The sequence below is a fragment of the Ranitomeya variabilis genome, chromosome 2 (assembly GCF_051348905.1).
Source record: "Ranitomeya variabilis isolate aRanVar5 chromosome 2, aRanVar5.hap1, whole genome shotgun sequence".
NCBI lineage: Eukaryota > Metazoa > Chordata > Amphibia > Anura > Dendrobatidae > Ranitomeya > Ranitomeya variabilis.
The window spans coordinates 1,042,865,618-1,042,888,669 of NC_135233.1; the positions used below are offsets into that span (position 1 = coordinate 1,042,865,618).

The 23,052-nt window shown below is 42.2% G+C and overlaps 1 protein-coding gene across 4 annotated transcripts in view; it reads left to right on the forward strand.

Annotated features, from left to right (window-relative positions):
• The window catches only part of LPIN1 (lipin 1), a 274,958-nt gene that overhangs the window by 141,292 nt on the left and 110,614 nt on the right, over window positions 1-23,052 (forward strand). For 2 of the 4 annotated variants that reach the window (XM_077291442.1, XM_077291443.1), the window contains exon 2: window positions 22,461-22,661. In XM_077291442.1, coding sequence (XP_077147557.1) covers window positions 22,461-22,661 — 201 coding nt within the window. Of the gene's footprint in view, window positions 1-4,059; window positions 4,198-6,675; window positions 6,695-22,460; window positions 22,662-23,052 lie in introns of those variants that run through there. The other 2 variants (XM_077291444.1, XM_077291445.1) reach the window with 2 other exon arrangements.

Below are 23,052 nucleotides of genomic sequence, written 5' to 3' on the forward strand. Positions count from 1 at the left end.
TCAAAATGCCAAAATCGTCCTTGTGCAAGAACGTGTCTTGTGATCCCAGAGTGGTGCAGAACACAGCGCGCGCCGTGGAGTTGTCCGAACCTAATCCTCTTATCCACATACACCGGATAATAACTGACATGATATATCCTTATGTAATACGGGACACATGTTGCTGATCCACAAAGTGACAACTGCTGTGTTCATAGGTACAGATGGGATAAGTGCTTGTCACGTTGGAAGTCCGTGCACACAATCGACTAAAACCGGGTGGAGTATTCCCACTGTCCGAGTACTAACAATTAGATCACTGCCCATCTGCAAAAATAAAGATGGAAATCAGTAAGGAAATTCTCATTTTTACTCTTACAGATTACTAAATGGTGATGACCGATAATGATACTGTTGTTCAAACTTTTCCCCAATGTGGAAACAATGGACTAACCGTTGTTTTAATTTTTAAGTCATAAATCAATGGTACACATGAAAATAAGCAACTTTGTAATATATCTTATCAGAGAAATCTGCTTCTTTCTCTTTCTGGATTGATCAGTTGCTGTCAAAATCCTCAATTCTCAGGTAAAATCTGTATTCAGTGAAGACAGATTTTTACATTGACTGACAATTGCTACACTCGGCTTCAGAGGCAGGATGGCAGGGAAGGAAAAGAGCCGCACACTTGTGTGAGATTCGCCAAGAGCAGGCGATGACTCCGACTCCAAATCATGATATCACACCCACCGGGGCGTGAGAATGTGCGGAGTGGGAAGGCTAGTCTGGGGAAAGAAATGCTAATGTGCATATGGAAAGCGAAGTTTATAAAGGTGTTTAGGTGTCAAACACTATAAAGGGCTGGTTAGTATACACATGCTGGTGGGTTGGAGGTCATGGGGGACCTGTCAGGATCCCTTTAATAAATGTGGTACATGGCATACTTACCAGAATCCCGACACCTAGTGAGTTAATGTCCCCCCATCTCAATCCTAAAGGGATTGTCCCACTGATGTGTACTCACCTAGTCTAAAGGTACCTTCACACGAAACGACTTTGTAACGATATCGCTAGCGATCCGTGACGTTGCAGCGTCCTCACTAGCGATATCGTTTAGTTTGACACGCAGCAGCGATCAGGATCCTGCTGTGATGTCGCTGGTCGCTGAATAAAGTTCAGAACTTTATTTGGTCGTCCGATCGCCGTGTATCGTCGTGTTTGACAGCAAAAGCAACGATACCAGCGATGTTTTACACTGGTAACCAGGGTAAACATCGGGTTACCAAGCGCAGGGCCGCACTTAGTAACCCGATGTTTACCCTGGTTACCAGCGTAAAAGTAAAAAAAACAAACAGTACATACTCACCTGCGCGCCCCCCAGCGTCTGCTTCCTGACACTTACTGAGCGCCGCAAAGTGAAAGTGAAAGCACAGCGGTGACGTCACCGCTGTGCTGTTAGGGCCGGAGCTCAGTCAGTGTCAGGAAGCAGACGCTGGGGGACGCGCAGGTGAGTATGTACTGTTTGTTTTTTTTACTTTTACGCTGGTAACCAGGGTAAACATCGGGTTACTAAGCGCGGCCCTGCGCTTAGCAACCCGATGTTTACCCTGGTTACCCGGGGACCTCGGCATCATTGGTCGCTGGAGAGCGGTCTGTGTGACAGCTCCCCAGCGATCAAACAGCGACGCTGCAGCGATCGGCATCGTTGTCGCTATCGCTGCAGCGTCGCTTCGTGTGAAGGTACCTTAACCCTTGCAGCTCCAGGACATGCCGCCCCTTTCTGTGGTCACCTGATGATGAGACCTGTGATGTGACATGTTCAGATGACTGGACAGCATATGACCACTGCAGTCAATCACCAGATTGAGAGCATCAAAGTCAAATGAATCGGAGTTGATCTGCAATACCCGGCAGAGGCAATTGAACAGTGTGATGGAGCTGTGGACCTCTGCTCTGTACAGTTTACATCCATATGCTGCCAGCTGATTGATGGGGGTGCCATATGCCAGACCCCACTGATCTGATATTGATGATCTATCCTAAGTTTAGGTCATCAATATCAGTGAAGTGGAAAAAGTTAAGTCGTGTGCGCCCTCTAACCTGTTACCATTAGCATTCCCCGAGATCCTTTCACCAGTCCAACACTGAATCCCTTTTCCCAAAAGGAAATGTATTATACTTTAAGGAAAACATTAATATAATAGTTTGTCTTTTGACCCTCTAGTTTTTTTCTGCTTTTTTCCCTGAAATTAGAATTTACATTTTATAAATAGTCATTCATTGTTATATTTATTTTCAGTTTTTATTTATGTTTTATTTCACATTCCAATTGACAATTAATTGCTGTACTAAGCTTGGTTCTGGTGATGCATTCATGTACTGATGGTGATTCTGGTGAGATATTCGTGTAGTGACAGTTATTGTGGTGATGTATTCATGTACTGATGCTTCTAGTGCTGCATTCATGTAATAATGGTGTTTTTGGTGATGCATTCATGTACTTATTGTGGTTCTTGTAATGTATTCATGTACTTATGGTAGGTCTGTAGATGTATTCATATACTGATGGTGGTTCTGGTAATGTACTCATGTACTTTTGGTGGTTCTGGTGATGTATTCATGTATTGATGGTGGTTCTGATGATGGAGTCATGTACTGATGGTTGTTCTGGTGACATTTATTTATTGATGATGGTTCTATTGCCATATTCATGTACAATTGATATCTGTGGTGTTCTATTTATGTACTGCTGATGATTTTAGTTTCATATCCATGTACTCATGATGATTCTAGTGGTGAATACATCACCAGAATCATCATCACTATATGAATGCATCATCAGAGCCATCAGACAGAAGTACTGTACATGAATAGAGCACCAGAACAAACACCACTACATGATGATCTAACCATAACCAGAATACATCAGAGCCACCGTCAGTACATGAATATGTCACCACAACCATCACAAGTACATGTATACATCACCAGAACCACCATCAATACATTAATAAATCACCAGAACAACCATCAGTTTTGTTGCAAGCTGTATTTGTTGCATGACAGGCGCAAAAAACGTCATACATATTCCTTTATTTATAATAGTCAGAGATGAAAATCGCTATTTATCCCTGGTATTGTGTAAATAGTCTGCAACCTTTGAATGATTCCATATCTAACTTTGAAATTGCACTCCCTGATAATTCACACTCCTAAAGTATATGACTTTTGTTCACTTGCTGTTTTTTTTAGTGAAAAAGTAACAATCTTAGTGGAAGTGTTTGTCAGAGCCTGTTACCTGACCCATCAAGGGGGGGGGTTAGGGGCCTTTTGTCTTAGTCCCTGACCCATTCCTTAGCTTTATGGCGAAGTAGGCGGTGGGTACCAGGCACTCTATTTGCCTAGGGCACCATGCCATACCTTGTTCCTGCCCTGGGCAGCTATATTGTCATAACCCAGCTTTTCCATACACCTGAATAGCCGCCGCACCAATTCTGTGGGGACACTAATGGCTGCCATAACAGTCTTCAAAGAACTTTTTAAGGTTGAAAAAACTTTTATGAACTTTGCAGTGACTTGGGGGTTGGGCTGCTGTTTTCATTGTACAGTGACCTCTGTTTATTGCTGATTGTCTCACATAACAATGGCTGCCACCTGAACTATAGCCCAGGGTGACGGGTCTGTTAGCCCAGCGGCACCTCTTCATTCCCTGCATACTGGGAGGATTAGTGAGTGAGAGCCCGGGTATAACAGCATGACAGCTCTGTACCGGGAAGCTGCTGATGGATTGGGTGAGCGTGTGCCGGCCTGTGATTGGCTGCAGGGATCACCCCAGCCTCCTCCCTGCAGCTCAGTCACAAGTCATCTCCAGCAGCATGGGTGCAGACACCCAGAGGATGCGCCACCTCCCTCCGCAGCCCAGCACCCACCTCCCTCCGCAGCCCAGCACCCACCTCCTATAGCCTCCTATAGCCTCCCTGCTGCTGGGGCCTCCTGGAGGCTGCACCGGGGGCTGCTCTCACTGACAGCTGGACGACGGGCCACCATTGCAATGCAGCAGGCCACAGACGTGTCCTCTGCGCGGTGACTGCTGAGGTCGGAGCCCCCCTGGGTCCCCCCACTGCCGGCTGCGCTGTGGCCTGAGAGGGGCCCCACTGCCGGACCGGGGGGCTGCGGGCAGCGGCGGCATTGGGTCATTTCTCCTATCATCAGCTGGAAGTAAGTCTGCAGTGATGTGATGTCCCCATCTATTCTATCTCTGTGTTATTTATTATAGCTAGGTTATTCTATTTATTGTGTCTTTCTATGTATATATCTCATCTATTCTGGTAAATCCACTTTAGTTTTCTATCTATCTATCTATCTATCTATCTATCTATCTATCTATCTATCTATCCCATATCTATCTATCATCTATCTATCTATCTATCTATCTATCTATCTATCTATCTATCTATCTATCTATCCCATATCTATCTATCCCATATCTATCTATCATCTATCTATCTATCTATCTATCTATCTATCTATCTATCTATCTATCTATCTATCTATCCCATATCTATCTATCCCATATCTATCTATCTATCTATCTATCTATCTATCTATCTATCTATCTATCTATCTATCCCATATCTATCTATCCCATATCTATCTATCTATCTATCTATCTATCTATCTATCTATCTATCTATCTATCTATCTATCTATCTATCCCATATCTATCTATCCCATATCTATCTATCATCTATCTATCTATCTATCTATCTATCTATCTATCTATCTATCTATCTATCTATCCCATATCTATCTATCTATCTATCTATCTATCTATCTATCTATCTATCCCATATCTATCTATCATCTATCTATCTATCTATCTATCTATCTATCTATCTATCTATCTATCCCATATCTATCTATCTCATACCTATCTATCTATCTATCTATCTATCTCATATCTATCTATCTATCTATCTATCTATCTATCCCATATTTATCTATCTATCTATCTATCTATCTATCTATCTATCTATCTATCTCATGTCTATCTATCTATCTATCTATCTATCTATCTATCTATCTATCTATCTATCCCATATCTATCTATCCCATATCTATCTATCATCTATCTATCTATCTATCTATCTATCTATCTATCTATCTATCTATCTATCTATCTATCCCATATCTATCTATCTCATACCTATCTATCTATCTATCTATCTATCTATCTATCTATCTATCTCATATCTATCTATCTATCTATCTATCCCATATTTATCTATCTATCTATCTATCTATCTATCTATCTATCTATCTCATGTCTATCTATCTATCTATCTATCTATCTATCTATCTATCTATCTATCTATCTATCTATCTATCTATCTATCCCATATCTATCTATCCCATATCTATCTATCATCTATCTATCTATCTATCTATCTATCTATCTATCTATCTATCTATCTATCCCATATCTATCTATCTATCTATCTATCTATCTATCTATCTATCTATCTATCTATCTATCTATCCCATATCTATCTATCATCTATCTATCTATCTATCTATCTATCTATCTATCTATCTATCTATCTATCCCATATCTATCTATCTCATATCTATCTATCTATCTATCTATCTATCTATCTATCTATCTATCTATCCCATATCTATCTATCTCATACCTATCTATCTATCTATCTATCTATCTATCTATCTATCTATCTATCTATCTATCTATCTCATATCTATCTATCTATCTATCTATCCCATATTTATCTATCTATCTATCTATCTATCTATCTATCTATCTATCTATCTATCTCATGTCTATCTATCTATCTATCTATCTATCTATCTATCTATCTATCTATCTATCCCATATTTATCTATCTATCTATCTATCTATCTATCTATCTATCTATCTATCTATCTATCTATCTATCTATCTCATGTCTATCTATCTATCCCATATTTATCTATCTATCTATCTATCTATCTATCTATCTATCTATCTATCTATCTATCTCATGTCTATCTATCTATCTATCTATCTATCTATCTATCTATCTATCTATCTATCTATCTATCTATCTATCCCAGTATTTATGGTCCTTTAATCCATGTGATATATTTACAAACAAGGACAATATTATGACACATTGTTGCATTGCCGCCGGTACAATGCTCTATTAGTAAATATATAAATCTTATTTTAGAACTACATGAGCACATTGATCAATATATAATGTCCTCCCAATGTAAGTGTCCTGAGCAGGGACCTGGTGGCAGCGGCTGGTCAGGACCTCAGTCCTGTACGTGGCTGATACATTGTTGCATGGTATATCAGGAGCCCAGTCTGTGACTCTGTGCTATGGCCTGGTGACTTGGATGAGGACATCTGCTGCTGGTTCTGGTTTCTCCAGTCACTGCAGGTCCGGTAGGTTCTGGCTCTGTAGGACCATCTATGGTGGCTTCCTGGGGGTGGAGAGCAGGTTTGTTCTCAGCCTTTTTGTAATTTGTATATTTTCCTTCAAACTGAGATTTGTTTCCCAGGGCCGGTGCTATTGGCTGGGTGCAGTGAGGGGCTGGTGCTGGGGGGTGGGCGCTCCTGGTGTATTTTGGGGGCCCTGACAGCGGAGGATCTGGGGCTGTACATGGCCCTGCTGTCCTGGGCACCTCCAGTCATATCCTCCTCCAAGACTCTGTGAGTTATAGAAAGTCTCGATGTTCTGTTATCATCTGCTCCCGGCTCGGTCGCTTTTCCTTCATGTCTTCTCACCGCTGACCTAGTTCTTCTGTGTGATACTAATACTGATTCTCTGAGGATTTCCTGCTCTGCGGTCGGCTTCTTTTGTACATTTGTTTGATGTTTATGACTTTTTTCTATTTATTTTTTTCTTTTTAATTATGAAAGGCATTCCACCAAATATCAGGGGCGTTAGGTCGGGACATTGGGGTTTGTGCTGGGACTTCTTGTAGATGATATGAATAATAAGGGACCTGGGAGATGATCAAAGACCAATTTCTTTGGCCCTAAATGATTTGGACTTTACAGATTTTAAGTCCACGGTGGCAAAAGGATGACGAAGCGGAGAATGTGAAAATGGCCGTCAGATCTGCTGCCCAAGGTGATTCTGCCAAAGGTGTAGATACATCATCCTCGGCATTGTGGTGGACAAGAAAGTGGGAAGAAGTTCAGTACAGGGCAATGTGGGAACCCCTGTAGATTGGGGGTCTGAGCTGGGATACCCCACACCATGTTCCATCTGAGAAGAGGAACATCCATTTTGATTTTGCGATAATCGTAAGAAATCCAACACTATTTTTAAGGTGGGATATTGTGGATGCAGGAAATGAACAGACACAGGGGTAACATTTCTTCTCGTGGAGAGTGACAAGCCAGGCCTGGCATGTCAGAGTGAGGAGACTTTAAGGCCATGTATGTTCCTCTGGGAAATTAAATATGCACACTGCCTCTTCAGAGACAAAGTGGAATTGATCTCTGCTGCCATCTACTGGAAGAAGCAATCTTAAAACTGAATATGGACTTTGGACTTGTAGGATTGCTACTTCCAGTAGGTGGCAGTAGAGATAAATTCCTCTTGCCCACCGAAGAGGCAGTTTGCATATTAACATGCACATGGAACCTCAGGCACCCCCATAGGCTCACATTAGGGGCAGTATTGTAGGATCACGTCAGCCCTTAAACATGCACATACAATTTTAATATGTACGGGAACTGCCCTGTTTCTTTCCTTGTGAGTGGGTATTCCCTATTCATCAGCATTCTACCAGCACTATAGGTGCCAGGTCCTCCTTTCTCTCCTGCCATTGTTCAGTCACCAAACTGCTTTTCTGTTACGCCTGTGTACAGGAGTGCAGATACAGACCCAACGCCATCCATTTTGGGAATTTCTGCTGGAAGAGACAGATGACACTTGACAACATGCAGTGGACAGTAAGTTAGACAGAAGGGAGACAATACGTGGCTGATATTTTGGAAAACAGTTTAGATTTATTATATTTACCCTCATATATTGGAAAACTATGGACTTGAATGGAGAAAGCGGCAGAGATACTTGGTGCATTCTCCATTTCCTCTCCAACCTGTGTCACCTAACTTATGGGTCCCGGTGGGGGTGTGAGGATGAATATGCTTTAAGTGTCCTCCCCCTTTAATAAAATACAAATATATCATCCTCTATCTAACACTATTCATTTTTATTGCTGTTACAGTTCCCTTTACCTTTCTTTTATCTTGATGCATCTACAAGTAATACAATATGTTGTTCTCTGGATGGCAAATTTGTGGCAGAATCTTCTCTTAACCTAAATGTGACTTGCAGAGATCCACTTCCCTCCAACCATTAAGAAAGAGAAAAAAAAATGCATTTAGGAAATCTGCCACGTGTGAATATGACCTTACAGTGTAGGAGGGAGAGACAAATGTTTTGTTTTCCTGCTAGGACTTGTCTTGTCTTGATCATTGCTGCTCAGTGCCGACACTAATTGTGCGGTATAAGAACGTCCATTTAACCACATGGTATGAATATTTGATGGGCTTCAGATACGATAAAGCTCAGCCATTACAGATGTACGATACTTAGAGAATCTGTCACCACATCCAAAGTGGACAGTTTTTGCTTTTAATTTTCCCTGATTATTTCATATTTCCTTTTTACATCCGCCATACTTTTCCAGAGATATGAGCCTTTTTAGTGAAAGAAGCCCTCCTCTTCCACCTTCTCCTCTTCATCCTCTTTCTTGTCCTCCTCTTCATCTTCCTTCTCTTCCTCCTCTTCCATCTCCTCTTCCTCCTCTTCCTCTTCCTTCTATTCCACCTCCTCCTCTTCCTCCTCTTCCTTCTCTTCCACCTCCTCTTTCTCCTCTTCCTCATCTTCCTCCTCTTCCACCTCCTCTTCCTCCTCCTCTTCCTCCTCCTCTTCCTCCTCCTCTTTTTCCTCTTCCTCCTCTTCCTTCTTTTCCACCTCCTCTTCCTCCTCCTCCTCTTCCTTCTCTTCCACCTCCTCTTCCTCCTCCTCTTCCTTCTCTTCCACCTCCTCTTTCTCCTCTTCCTCCTCTTCCACCTCCTCTTCCACCTCCTCTTCCTCCTCCTCTTCCTCCTCTTTTTCCTCTTCCTCCTCTTCCTCTTCCTTCTTTTCTACTTCCTCTTCCTCCTCCTCCTCTTCCTTCTCTTCCACCTCCTCTTCCTCCTCCTCCTCCCATCAAAGTTGTTATCCTTTTAATAATATTTTCGTCACCATATTATATAGCGTTGTGTACTTACAATTGCTTAGATTTTCCACATTTAAGGCAATTCTGTGGCAAAATCTGCATATAAAACTCAGTACTCTCAAGAAAAATTTCCAAATGTTGCGGATTTCAAAAATGCACCATAGGTCAGTTTTACGCAGCATAAAAAAAAAATTAGGAGATTTGCTGGAACTGTCAGAAGCGGTGTGTTTTGCGCAAGGGAAATACATAGCATCGAAAACTCATCATGGGCACTTTTAATGTTTTCGACAGATTTGAAAAAAAAGGATAAAAATGCAATGGGAATATAATGAGAGCAAATATTGGTCACGCCTGACCGGCTGATAGGTCTCCTTTTTAAAAACGATTAGGTCGTTAGTTGAAGAATATTTGCTGTGGATGGTTTGTGGTTCAGTCCTAAAGTGACACAATACCTGCTAACTTTCACTTTCTTTTCAGATATTTAAACATTTAATAAAAATAGAGTTTGTGTGTAAAGCTGATGGTTACACACTAGTGTATGTGTGTAATATATAGATAGTCATGGCCAAAAGTATTGGCACCCTTGAAATTGTTCCAGAAAATGAAGCATTTCTCCCAGAAAACTATTGCATTTAAACACATTTTGTTATTCACATGTTTATTTCCGATGTGTGCATTGGAATAACACAAAAAAAGAGAAAAAAAATGAAATTGGCCGGACAAAATTGTTGACTTCCTCAACTTAATATTAGGCTGCACACCATTTGGAATAAATAGCTGTAATCAATCGCTTCCTATAACCTCCAACAAGCTTCTTACACCTCTCGGCTAGAATTCTGGATCATTCTTCTTTTCTAAACTGCCCCAGGTCTCTCATATTTCGCGTTCTCCCAACAGCAATTTTAAGATCTCTCGACAGATGTTGAATGGGATTTAGATCCAGACTCATTGCTGCCACTTCAGAACTCTCCAGCACTTTGTTTCCATCCATTTCTGGGGGCTTCTTGAACTATGTTTGGGGTCATAGTCCTGCTGGAAGACCCATGGCCTAGGGTGCAAACCCATTCTTCTGACATTGGGTAATACATTGCGACCCAACATTTTTTGGTAATCTTCAAATTTCATGATGCCTTGCACACAATCTAGAGGCAGTAAAACGACCCCAAACATCCTTGAAGCTCCACCATATTTGACTGTAGGTACTGTTTTCTTTTCTTTGTAGGCCTCATTCTCGTTTCGGTAAATAGTAGAATGATGTGTTTTACCAAAATGCTGTATCTTGGTCTCTTCTGTTCACAAGATGTTTTCCTAGAAGGATTTTGGGTTACATACATTTTGGCAAACTGCAGTCTAGTTTTTTTTATGTCTCTGGGTCAGCAGTGGGGTCCTCCTGGGTCTCCTGCCGATGCGTTTCATTTCATTCAAATGTCGATGGATAGTTTGTGCTGACACTGATGCAGCTTGAGCCTGCAGGACAGCTTGAGTTTCTTTGGAACTTGATTGGGGCTGCTTATCCACCATCTGGACTATCCTGCGTTGCAACCTTTTATCATTTTTTCTCTGCTGTCCACGTCCAGGGAGATTAGCTACAGTGCCATGGGTTGTAAACTTCTTAATTATGTTGTGCACTGTGGACAAAGGAACATCAAGATCTCTGGGGATGTACTTGTCACTTTTAGATTCATTATATTTTTCATTTTGGTTCTCAAGTCCTCAGACAGTTTTCTCATTTTTCTGTTCTTCAAGCTTATTGTGGCACATACAGACACACAATGCAAAGATTGAGTCAACTTCTCCCCTTTTTATCTGGTTTCAGGGCGTGATTTTGATATTGCAAACAGGTTACTTGCCACAGGTGAGTTTGAACGAGCATCACATGCTTGAGCAAATTCTTTACAGTCTACCCACAATTATGGAAAGGTGCCAACAATTTTGTCTGGCCCATTTTGGGGGTTTTGTGTGAAATTATGTCCAATTTGCCCTTTTCTTTGTTTTTTTGTGTTGTTCCGATACAGACAAAGTAAATAAATATGTGTATAACAAAACATGTTATTGCAATAATTTTGTGGAAGAAATACTTCATTTTCTGGAATAATTTCAAGGGTGCCAACACTTTCGGCCATGACTGTATATTCCAACTGTCTTGGTGGAAAATGTTTAGGAGCAAGAGAGATCAGGCATGGTGAATTTCAGCATACCCAATCCTTTTGTTTTTTTTGTGGGATGATAAAACTCAGCAGAAGAGTGAGAACATAACTGTCACTTAAAAAGCTTTCAAGAATGTACAACATATATTTACTAACTAAAACCAGATACCCATAAATATTATTCTCACGGGTTACCGCAACAGAGAGTAGCCTGAAGACCGCAGCATGTGATTGTTCCTACTCCTGCACTGAAAAGAAGCACTTCACCTTCTTTTTAAATGGTGTTAATTTCTTTTGGCAGAGCAGGGGTTAATCGGCCATGTTGAGAACTGTGGGAGTATGAGCCCTCAGCTGAGCTCCGTTAGCCATTCACATCCCCTTTATAATCTGAGTCCTGATTGAAACATATGTCAGAGCTAGCTTATACTGCATGGCTTAGGAGGAGAGGTAGTTATATGAGGAGTTTGGAGGAGTTATCTGTGACTGTTGCGTGGTTTATAAGTGTGGTAATTTCCTTCCCTCCTCTTTCTTTGTTTTTTTCCCCCATCATCCAATCCCTGGTGCATTCCTTTGTTATATGTGAGTGAATACTGTGGTGCATGGCAGCTCCTTCTTCTGGGTAGTGGAAGGGAACAGTCAGAAGGATGACTCTGGAAATAAGGCAAGGGTTATAGCATCTTCACATTCAGTAGTATCCCAGGGAATAGGGCGAGCTAGGGCGCCCCCTAATGTTAGGGGCAGGGAAGGAGCCCCTGGTCCCAGGTCACCCGACAGCTGCGTTGTGACATTTATTTTTTGTAATGTTTCTTTTTCTAAGTGTGTTTTTTTTGTAAATTACTACTCGGGAAGCTATCTTTCTGCATTTAGAGAGGAAACTGGTTTCTAGAGGTGACTCATTGACTTCTATGGAGAGTCTGTGTGCATACTGTGTAGATGTGTCTTTCAGAAAGAAATGTTACGGCTGAGAGTGAACGTTTCCAAATATTGTATTGGACAGCGTAACCAGTGCAGCGCAGAATATAAGGTGCTCGTTCAGTAATGAAGGTCTTCATATCGTAGACATCCATCAGTAGGAGTTTTACAGAAACTCATCCTAATATATCCAGAACTCCTGATATCAGCTCTGACCCTACAGATGAACTGCTACATGTGTAATGTTCGGACTCAGGGATTTAAGAGGATTTCCTCATGTTGGATGTTTATTAGCAGATTTCTTGGGCATGAGAAGATGGTATTGTTACCACAGATGGGTGGGAGTCTGGAGAAAACGATGCCAAGATTCTGTTTACTAGGAATGGCTATTGTGTCTTCGTGTTTGTCTTCATTTTTATCCAGACTTTAAGCCATGATCCTTTAAGGTATGTCAACTATTGTTTAGTGGACCCTGAAAGGGGTACGTGTTGGGGAGGCTGCTGGCACTGGGGGACATAGGGTGAGAGAGGAGATGGGGGAGGCTGCTGGCACTGGGGGACGTAGGGTGAGAGAGGAGATGGGGAGGCTGCTGGCAGTGGGAGACATGGGGTGAGAGAGGAGATGGGGGAGGCTGCTGGCAGTGGGAGACATGGGGTGAGAGAGGAGATGGGGTGAGGCTGCTGGCAGTCTTGGACATGGGGTGAGAGAGGAGGTGGGGTGAGGTTGCTGGCAGTGGGGGACATGGGGTGAGAGAGGAGATGGGGTGAGGCTACTGGCAGTGGGGTACGTCGGGTGAGAGAGGAGATGGGGTGAGGCTGCTGGCGGTGGGGGACATCGGGTGAGCGAGGAGATGGGGGAGGCTGCTGGGAGTCTGGGACATGGGGTGAGAGAGGAGATGGGGTGAGGCTGCTGGCAGTGGGGTACATAGGGTGAGAGAGGAGATGGGGTGAGGCTGCTGGCGGTGGGGGACATGGGGTGAGAGAGGAGATGGGGTGAGGCTGCTGGCGGTGGGGGACATCGGGTGAGCGAGGAGATGGGGTGAGGGTGCTGCCAGTCTGGAATATGAGATGAGAGAAGAGATGGGATGAGACTGCTGGTATTGGGGGACATGAGGCAGTCGGATATTGATGGAATTTGTGCACATTACATTTCACCATCCTTTTAGATTGCGAGCTTTTTGCCTCCAATATTGCAGCTTGCTATTTGCCTATCATATATTTCAGCTTTGCCTGTAATTTTCTGTTGTACTGGTGGCAGGTCTGGTGCACATTAGCGCATTGCAACAGATTATTGTGCCATAAATCCTTCCCTTGACTCCATCAGCGGCTTTTCTGCTCTCTAAGCTTGGGCTGAGCACTACTTTTAATCAGAGGGGTCCTAGTTATTGATTTAAAAAGATTCTCTAGAATTTTAAAAACATGGCTGATTTTTTCTCCAATCCATGTCACACTTGTCTACTGGTGGTGGTCGCTTGGGGCGGACAGACATACCGTAGATTTTTGTCCTCTATGTTGATGTTTACGGAGCCATGCACCAGATATCCAGTGACAAGTGGTGGTGTAGAGGTAACAAGGATTGGATGTCTATAGTTTACCTCTGAGATGGAAATTGTATTCTGGATTTTTTTGGTTCTGCCTATTGAATGATCGATCTGGAAAAGATGATTATTTCATGTAGAATTTATTTTGAATTCTTGTCTTCTCCATAAAAATCTGCGAGTTTCCTAACTATGGTCCTGTACGTCTATGTGGCTCTATAACTCTTCCTCAGGATGTCGTCCTGTCTTCTGGGGTCAAGTCAGATCTTTCCTCGTATGCAGGAAGAATCTGAAGAGCTCCGACTGTGTAATGTGCTTTCTTCAGACATACTGATGACGGCAGTCATTTTTCTCCAGGAATTTAGTCATGCTAAGTTTGGCTATGTTCGTTTTGCAGCCGTTAGAAAGAATTCAGTCATTCAGAGATGTGGTGGGATAATTATTGCCAGATTTCTTCTTACTCTTGCGTTGCTCTCTTTTTTTTCTCATGGAGAGCTGTTGTGCAGCAAGGAAAGATGACGATGATGCAGCGAGGTTATAGGGCTGCGGCAACAGAAACTGTAAAGGCTGGACAGCAATTAATGGAGTAGGATAGTAGAACACAAGGACCCAGAGATTCAGTGTGAGGAACCGATGAAGAACAGCAGGAAAGAATTGACGTTGTGGCACAGCTGTGTAGAGCAGAAAACTTAGGGCAGGGTCACACGTCCGTTTTGTCTCCATCCAAAAATAAACGGCCCAACTATTCTGATCAGAGTGGCATCAGATTTTCTTAGATGAGGGGAGAAAAAAAAAGTTTCTCCACCTCCTCCATTCTGGAAGTCCATGAAAATCATACCACACTTATCATCCGAGAGCAGACCAAAATCAGGCATGTCTTTGTTTTTGTTTCCTTGGACCGCGTGGTCTGAGAATAAAATAGGACATATGCACAGTCCCATAGAATATCGTGGGCTGGAGTGCTGTCTCTGAAAACCATATATAGCACTCATCCGAGATAATCGGTCATGTGCACGATTCCTTACTGTGGAAATGTAGCAAAGTAGGTTAGTAGGCTTGCTGTTGCGATGTAGCATAGCTAGTTAGGACTGAAAGCATCACAGAATAATAGGATGGAGTAGTATTGCAGAGCCCAGCGATGTGGCAGAGTTGAGTATGTTAGGAGACATCTCAATGTAGCAGGGTGGACAAGTAATAGTCCAGTGTAGTAGCGTGGATGCCAACTTACTGCAAACTTGGTAGCCAATCCATTGCCTGAGTAGGCCTCTAAAGGCAAAGGTGCGTGCCAAATTGCCAAGAACTGTCAGCAGAAGGTGGAAGCAGCTCTTGGCACTGGATCCTAAAGAGCTGAGTTACTATTAGAATCGAGTTGGGTTCACACTTGCCGAGCACAGGTTCTTTCTGTACAGGGCTCAGCTTTTTTTCAGCAGTTCCATAAACAATGTATGGCGCTGCAGGTACACAAGTGGTAATGGGGCAATTCAAAGTGCTATTCTCAGGATCCATGGAGGCCCCAACAGATAACCCCCAGCAGTCAGCAATTAATGCCCTATCTTTTGGTTAGGTCATGTCCAATAAGTTGGGAATAACCATTTAAGGTGAATTGTCAACTTTGATCTCCATGGTCTAGAAGAAACCAGTGTTAAGATAGCTAAAGGATCTTTTGTGGATTTGTTTTCTTTACTAAAACTTTTTTTTTCCAAACTCCTCCTCTACAAGTCCAGTTCAGCCTCTATACCAATAGTATCAGTCTTTGCTATAGGCTTCGGAGGTGACATCACGACTACAACTCTCATGACCTCTGCAGCCAATCACTGGTCTCACCGGTTATCCTGCTAACCAATTTTGTTATTTTTACACTGGGGAAGCAATTGTAGTAAAGAGAATTAACCTAAGCCAGAATTGCAGTTCTGTATCATAAAAATTGCTCCCTCAATTGACCCAGGTCACATGAACTCCTGAAGGGCTTCCTCATCACAGAAATCTACATATGCTTTACTCTGAACAGCTACAGAGTTTCATAGAAATCGTAGCATAAATGGTGAACTTCCTTCCTTCCTTCTTCCCGTGGTTGGCTCACTTTACAGGACTCTGACTAATTGGCACGTAAAGAAACACTAATCGATCAAGCTGAACTAGGAGTGGTGAGAAGGGAGATCTTTCCAGCAAACTCTGAAAAGTCCCGATACCCTCGCCTTCTTTTCATACCACACCTCTTTCCTGTACCCTCTCTGTAAGAAAGTTTCCAAAAGTGCGTGCATTGGGAGATTTGCCAACTCATTCAAAGGTCCAATGTGTCCATTCAGGAAGAATTGGAAAGTCGGAAACTAGTGTACTGGCAGAATGGGCCTTGGCAGTCTTTATGTTTGCATGCATTATGTGTGTTCCTTCAGGTGTGTGTACTTAGTACATGGGTGTATTTCAGGCAATGTGCTGGAACACATAAGTACTATAAGGATTTTTAAGGACAAGCAGGTGACTTGTATATTGTAGTACGATCTCGGATCAAGGGCTGGAGGTGGTGACGATTGTTGGCAGAGTACTTCTACTTCAGTTGCTAATGTCAGTCCCTGAGACGTTCTCTGATGGCGCAGTATATCTGATCATTAACCTTACTGTTCAGCGCTAGGAATCCGGAATGTTTCATCAAACCCGCGATTTAGATTATCTGATGACAAGACAAAGTTCAGACAACATCCGTGTATAGAACAACCGTACCAATGATTCCCTCGAAAATGAAGATCTTGAACATAGTGTCTTCTTAGCCAAAATCCTAACGTCTTTCTCTCGTAAAGGGGATTGCAGACAGAATTGCCAATTAAATCCAGATCGGTAGAGGTCTTACAATTAGGACTCTACTTGATACTTGAGGCACTCAAAACCAACGATTTTTGCAAATGTTTTAGTACACCACGCTCAATTTTTGGAGGAATTTTCCTCTTTGTCAGGTGATTTTCGAAAAATTTTGGGAGAGGTGTTTTTGTTTTTGCAGCCTTTTGATTGGTAATGACTTTGGATATAGCGTGATTTCATCGGGATCCGCATCTAAGAAATGACAATCTCTTGTTCCTTTTTTCTACCAGGAATTATTCGAGACCTCTAAAAAGAAAAGCTTAAAAAGCCTTCACATATGAACAACAAAGTGGATTTTTTAATGGAAATGAATACAAATAGTTTGGGATTTTTCATGGAAATGAATACAAATAGTTTTCCAAATATTTTTAAAGGAAGTCTGTCACCTCCAAAATTCCAATTTAATCTGCACAAACATTTATATAGGGATACACACCTCCTATAAATATCATACTGGTTATATACAGTTTTTAATAATTACTGAAAAATCTACATTTATTTAATATTCAAATGAGGGCACTTCTGTGCACCCTTGGTGCTGCTTACGCCTTGGTGCACCGTTATGCCCAAATATTTGCACGTTAAAACAAGTCCTTCGTCTTGATCAACAGTGGGTTCACTTCAACACCCTCCTCCTTAAGCCGGCCAACGACGGGCAGGAACCAGGTGTCAGAACGTTTTTGCAATCCGCTGCAATCCTTCAGTGCGCAAATGCAGAAATTCTAACTGGATTTAGACAGCATTCGCTTTTAGCAACGGAGCGCTGTCTATCAATATAAGGGTCTGGCTTTAATATGCAAATCGGAGCTCGTAACGGTGCACCAACGCATTGGCCACGTCAAGGGTGCACAACAGCGCCCTCATTTCCATATTTGCAAATAAAAGCAGTTTTTCTGCAAATATTAAGTTAAACAGTATACGTATACCCGGTATGATTTTGATACGGGCTGGGTCCCTTATATAAATATTCATGCAGTTTACCGTAATTTGCATTTTGGGGGTGACAAACTCCCTTTAAAACATTTTTATAAGGTTTGATATTGGAGCGGATCCACTAAAACAAATTCATAAAAAAAACTGTGCACAGAGCCCAAGGTTATTTGCACACAGACTTTGTTTAGGAGTTTTATGGATCGGGACTGCGCTGAAAATACCTGAAAATGGAAAGCTTCTTATTAATTTCGATTGTAAAACCGCTTTCCTGTGTATCGTTAGGTCTTTTGAACGTTTTTTTTTTTCACTTTATCTTTTTGGAAAAACACCCGGTGGGGAAAAAAGACTGCATGTCATTACTTTGATGGGAAATGTGTCAGACTAGGCAGTGTCCAATCAGAAGGCTGCAAAAACAAAAGCTTCAGGATAAAAACTCTCCAGAAAGACTTGAAAAAACTCTTAAAAATCACTTTAGGAAATGAAAAACCTCCTGAAAGGAGGAAGGTTTCTTGTAGCAGTTTCCACTGAATAAGTAAAGTAAAGGAGTTAAACCACTGTCACTTTGATAAATTGGACACTCGGGTAAAAACTGACTCTGTAAAGAGCCCTGTTCACATTACGACATGTCAGTTGCAACAGGTCAATTTCTTGTTTGACTTTTCACCTTTTTCGGTGACGGCACCGTAATGGATTTGCCACAGATTTGCAGCAAAAAATCTGCAACAGAAATTGCTAATCTGCAGATTTTAAAATTCTGAGTTGGGCATCAAATTGATTTTGTCTTGTACGGTTATCAGCCGCAGATACTATTTGTGCAAATTTTCAAACAATACTGACAACCTTCGTATCTCCCATGCCTGACAACCCAAGGAATTCATATTTTGCTTATCCCATTATCCCATCATTTCATTAGAAGAACCCTGGTCCGTCAGTAAGGACAGACCAGTCCGTTCTCCTCGGCCTCCATTCTCTGCCCGCTGAGTGCTTTACTTCTCTGTTTTCGGAGATTGGAACAAGTTGTTTGTTTGCTCTGCTGCGAAGCACGTGACCTGGGTTTTTCAATGACGGCTTTTCATTCAGTGTTATAACAAAGGCGAGCCCTGAAGTCCTGGCGAAGGGTGTAAACAAGGGTGTTTCAGACAAGACTCGCTTGTATTACCTCTTGCATGTGTAGCTCTGCTGGGCCGCGCACACCTGTTGCTGAGCACTGGGAAGCTGAGTGAGAATAGGAATATTGAAAAAGGGGTGAGAAAAGTTCGACCTTCTCCTCCCTCATTTATATTAGATGGGTCCATATATAAATCTCAAATGGTGCGTTTGCCACGCGTCACTGAACTCCAACACATATGCAAGCAGCAGACCAAATCCCCTAAATAATCTCACATCTCAAAGCTGCAGACCCCCTTAATACATACCCCAAACCAGTCCCCCCAAAGTGCTTGTCACAATCCCACATAATTCCTTCTGGGACCCGCACTGATCACAAGAAAGAGGTGCGTCCCTCATTTCAGTGGAGCAGAGGTTACGCACGCACACTACCACTCCATTCAATGTCTATGAGCGCAGTACTCGGCCATCTCTCAGTCTCCAAAACGTGTGACCACCTCTTCATTCTAACAAGGTACATGGACCCTCATTCTTGTAATTAGAGGGGTCTCGACAGTGGATTGGTGATATTAATGGTGGAACTGCCGGTGATCATACTTCTACCATACTTCTGAGGATAGGTAATAAATCTGTTAAGACTTGTTCCAGTGATTGGACCCCCTGTCTCGTGACCAACGGGAGTCCTGGCAAGTGGCCCTTATCTCCTGCACTGTAGATATGATCCAATTCCTTTAAAGGGCACTTGTCTACATCTTTACACATTGAAGTTGTAGTATGGCTTATGTCCCACCCTTATCCTAAAAAAAAATACTTTTTTGGAGAAATCTGATGTATGTAGGTCATGAGAAATCTACTGAAGAAGCCATATGCAAATCAAGCCGGAAATGCACTGGGGGTGTTGGTGTATCTGGACGGCTTCCTCCTGGTGCATTGACACGCCCCAAGTGCTATGTCAGGCTGATTTGCATATGACATCTATGGTAGATTTCTCATGACTAGTACTTCAAATATCCGGCACTCCGCGAGTGGACTACAGTCTTCAAATTTATTTCAGGAATATAAATGTAGACAGGACAATTCAGACGGCAAAACCAACACGTATCGACCAGAAGTTTGAATGAAGACCTTCTGGTCGAAACATGTTGGTTTTTGACCACTGAGTTGTCTACATTTATGTTCATGAAATAAATTTTGAAGACTATAGTCCACTCGCGGAGTGCCGGATATTTTTTCACAGTTAACTTCTGACAAGCTCATGTGCTCGTGCCCTTTTACTAGGATTATACTGTAAGCCTGGTGAGCTGGAGTCCCTGTTCCCTCTACAAAAAGAAGGTTTGATTTTTTGGGGGTGGTGGGCAAGTTTTTCACATAGCCATAGCACTACATCCATCTGTAAAATCTTCTGACAGACTCCCTTTCAGCAGTCTAATATTGTACGTTGTCTCCATGCAGTATTTTGGTGCTCATATAGCACCACCATATTCTGGAGCGCTGACGAGTCCTTACTTTCTGGCTCCGGTGGGCTCACAATCTTTTGTTGTTATCGTCTCCCCACACCTATACTATAACCTTGTACTAAGGTATTAAGGAGACCTGATACAGTGCATTGTTCTTATCTAATATCCGGATGAAACCTATATTTGTGGTATTGATTGGCCGGTCATTAACGTTTATGTGCCGTATATAGTGAAGTGCTCCTTCTGTGGCTTCGAGTGCTTATCTTTACACAGATGCTTCTTTTCCTGTATATTTATGACCCCGTCTGAGCGACAAAAGCAGAAGTGGTGATGTGCCGCAAGCTTACACTTCCTTGATGGTTTCTTTCATGATTTCTCTAAAAGAACATTTTCACAACTTATTAACCCTTAAAGTGAATCTCGATCCTCGAGTGACATTTTATTTCTTTTTATACCTACATAGATTCAAATGTTTCTTCAGATAACTTTCATAAGTCGAAACTTTTCTTTCCTCGTAGAGTGCTCCAAAAACGCTGAATAAACATATCTGTGAAATATAACATTATAGCTCTCTGTAGCCACCACTAGGGGGAGTGTAAGAGCTTCCTGCATACAGGTAAACACCGAACTCGATGAAAACACCAAGCTCCCTCTAGTGGTGAGAAGACGTCCTGCATGATTTCTTTTGAATTTTTGTGCAGATGTGTTAGTGCTTCTGCTTACTGATACAAAGCTCCAACTGTCTATTAATGAATTAATTAGCAAAGAAATTAAAGGGGATTTCAAGGCTTAACATGTTGATGATCTATCCTTATCGGTCATTGATATCAGATTAGTTTTGGCTTGACACCTGTTATCGCTGCACACACCCCTGACCCCAGCCCCATCCAGGACCTTTAATGATGGAGTAAAACAGAGGCTGTTAGGCCGGCCTCTCCTCCAACATCAGGGTCAAATTCTCTTCTGGATGAAAGGACAAAAATTCCTGCAGATCACTCCAAAGTCTCCATCCCTGGAGGTGTAATGTGTAGGTGTCTCAATGCTTATACTGCCCAAATAATATACAGCAGGTATCATGTATTATCTATTCAGCACATGCCCAAACGTGATGTGAGCAGAGCCTAAGAAGTTGAAGTGCGAAACATTTCAAGGGTTATTTCCATTTTAGCAAGTTCTTACATATCCACTGGATAATATAACATGCTAGTCACTGGGGGGCCCGACCACTGGGACCCCACTTGTACCAAACATGGGCCCTGAAACTCTGCATTTGGTTGTCTCTACAGACCATACACCATGTACACAGCGGCACATGTGTGGCCACCACTCCTTTCTATCATTTCGGAGCCCTGCTCTCGAGGTTGCGTGGTCCACCCAGTGATCAGCATTGATAGGTGATAACTTCCTTTGACACTTGACAAAAAAATCTACTAGGGGACTTGGTTATGAATGTGTTTTTTTGGCCACACATAATTTTTTTTCATGGCTGAAAAGTCCGATTTTAGACTGTTGCATGCCAACCTTCATGACTCAGACAAGTTGTGACAGATGCTGAAGGCCAATATCTATTGAATATTGAAAAGTTGATCTGCTTGGTTGGATTTTTTTCATCCATTGTCTGGTGTTTTCATTGATAAATCATTTATGCTAAATAATAGTTCTGTGTGCCAGCAATGAAAGACCTGACCGCACCTTTTGTCCAAATTCTCATTTTATCCATGGCATTGTCATCTAAGACAACAAACTTCACAGATTAACCTCTGGATGACCAAACTTTCAGAAAACATCCATCTAATATCTCTATTGTATGGCTAGATTAAAGGGATTGTCCAGTGAAAGCAAATTATCCACAAGATAGGTGAGAACCTGTTGACCGGTGAGGGTCCTGCGCTGATCACCAGAATGGGACACTTTTATCAATGTTAGGTGATAACTTTTATTCAATCAACAACCCTTTTAAGATACCACATTAATAGTAGAAGATGGAGATCTTCAGATATGAAGAAGATCCGGGAAAGTTGAGGATGTTTATATTTAGCGTGAGGAACAAGGCCGCTTGGGAATTTGCCTTCTCCTCGTCAACGCTTGGATCTCTGAGGAGCTTTTCATCCAACGCCTTACATTACACAAGGAAGGCACTGTGGGAATTCTGTCTCACCGCTGTATATAATCTGACATTAGGACTGAGGCTCCTACAGCTTTCCTCATGTCTAGACAAGTACGATATGAAATCTAAATTATTTATTCTTTTCTCCTTATTTCCCTGTTTTGTTCTTTTATTCTCCCCAGACTCAAACAATGAATTACGTGGGGCAGCTCGCTGGACAGGTATTTGTGACTGTGAAGGAACTGTACAGAGGACTGAACCCGGCCACTCTGTCTGGCTGCATAGACGTCATTGTGGTTCGTCAGCCCAACGGCAATCTACAATGTTCACCCTTCCATGTGCGCTTTGGGAAGATGGGAGTTCTGCGCTCCAGGGAGAAAGTGGTGAGTGAGTTCACATTTCTGGATATCTTGAATTGATGAAATAGCATTTAGGTAAATTGGATAATTTCCATGTGGACACACTACGATCCCATAGGCAGGTCTGGACATAGGGATCAGCCATCTCTGTGGTGCCACATGGCTCCAACCACTGAAGAAAGCACCACTGGATCTAATGGGCAAGATAACTTGGGGTTGCACCTCCGATCTCACACCGCATGCTGAAACTGATGGCAAGGAGACCACAAAGGATGGAGCTGGAAAAATGAGTATTAATGTCGGGTGTTAGGCTTTTTTAATATAGTCTCTTTTGTTATGCAAGAGAGCTTTTCTCCAATGGAGCATTGCTTGTAAGACTCTGTATTGCAGGTCTCTTTAAGAAAAACAATGAGAC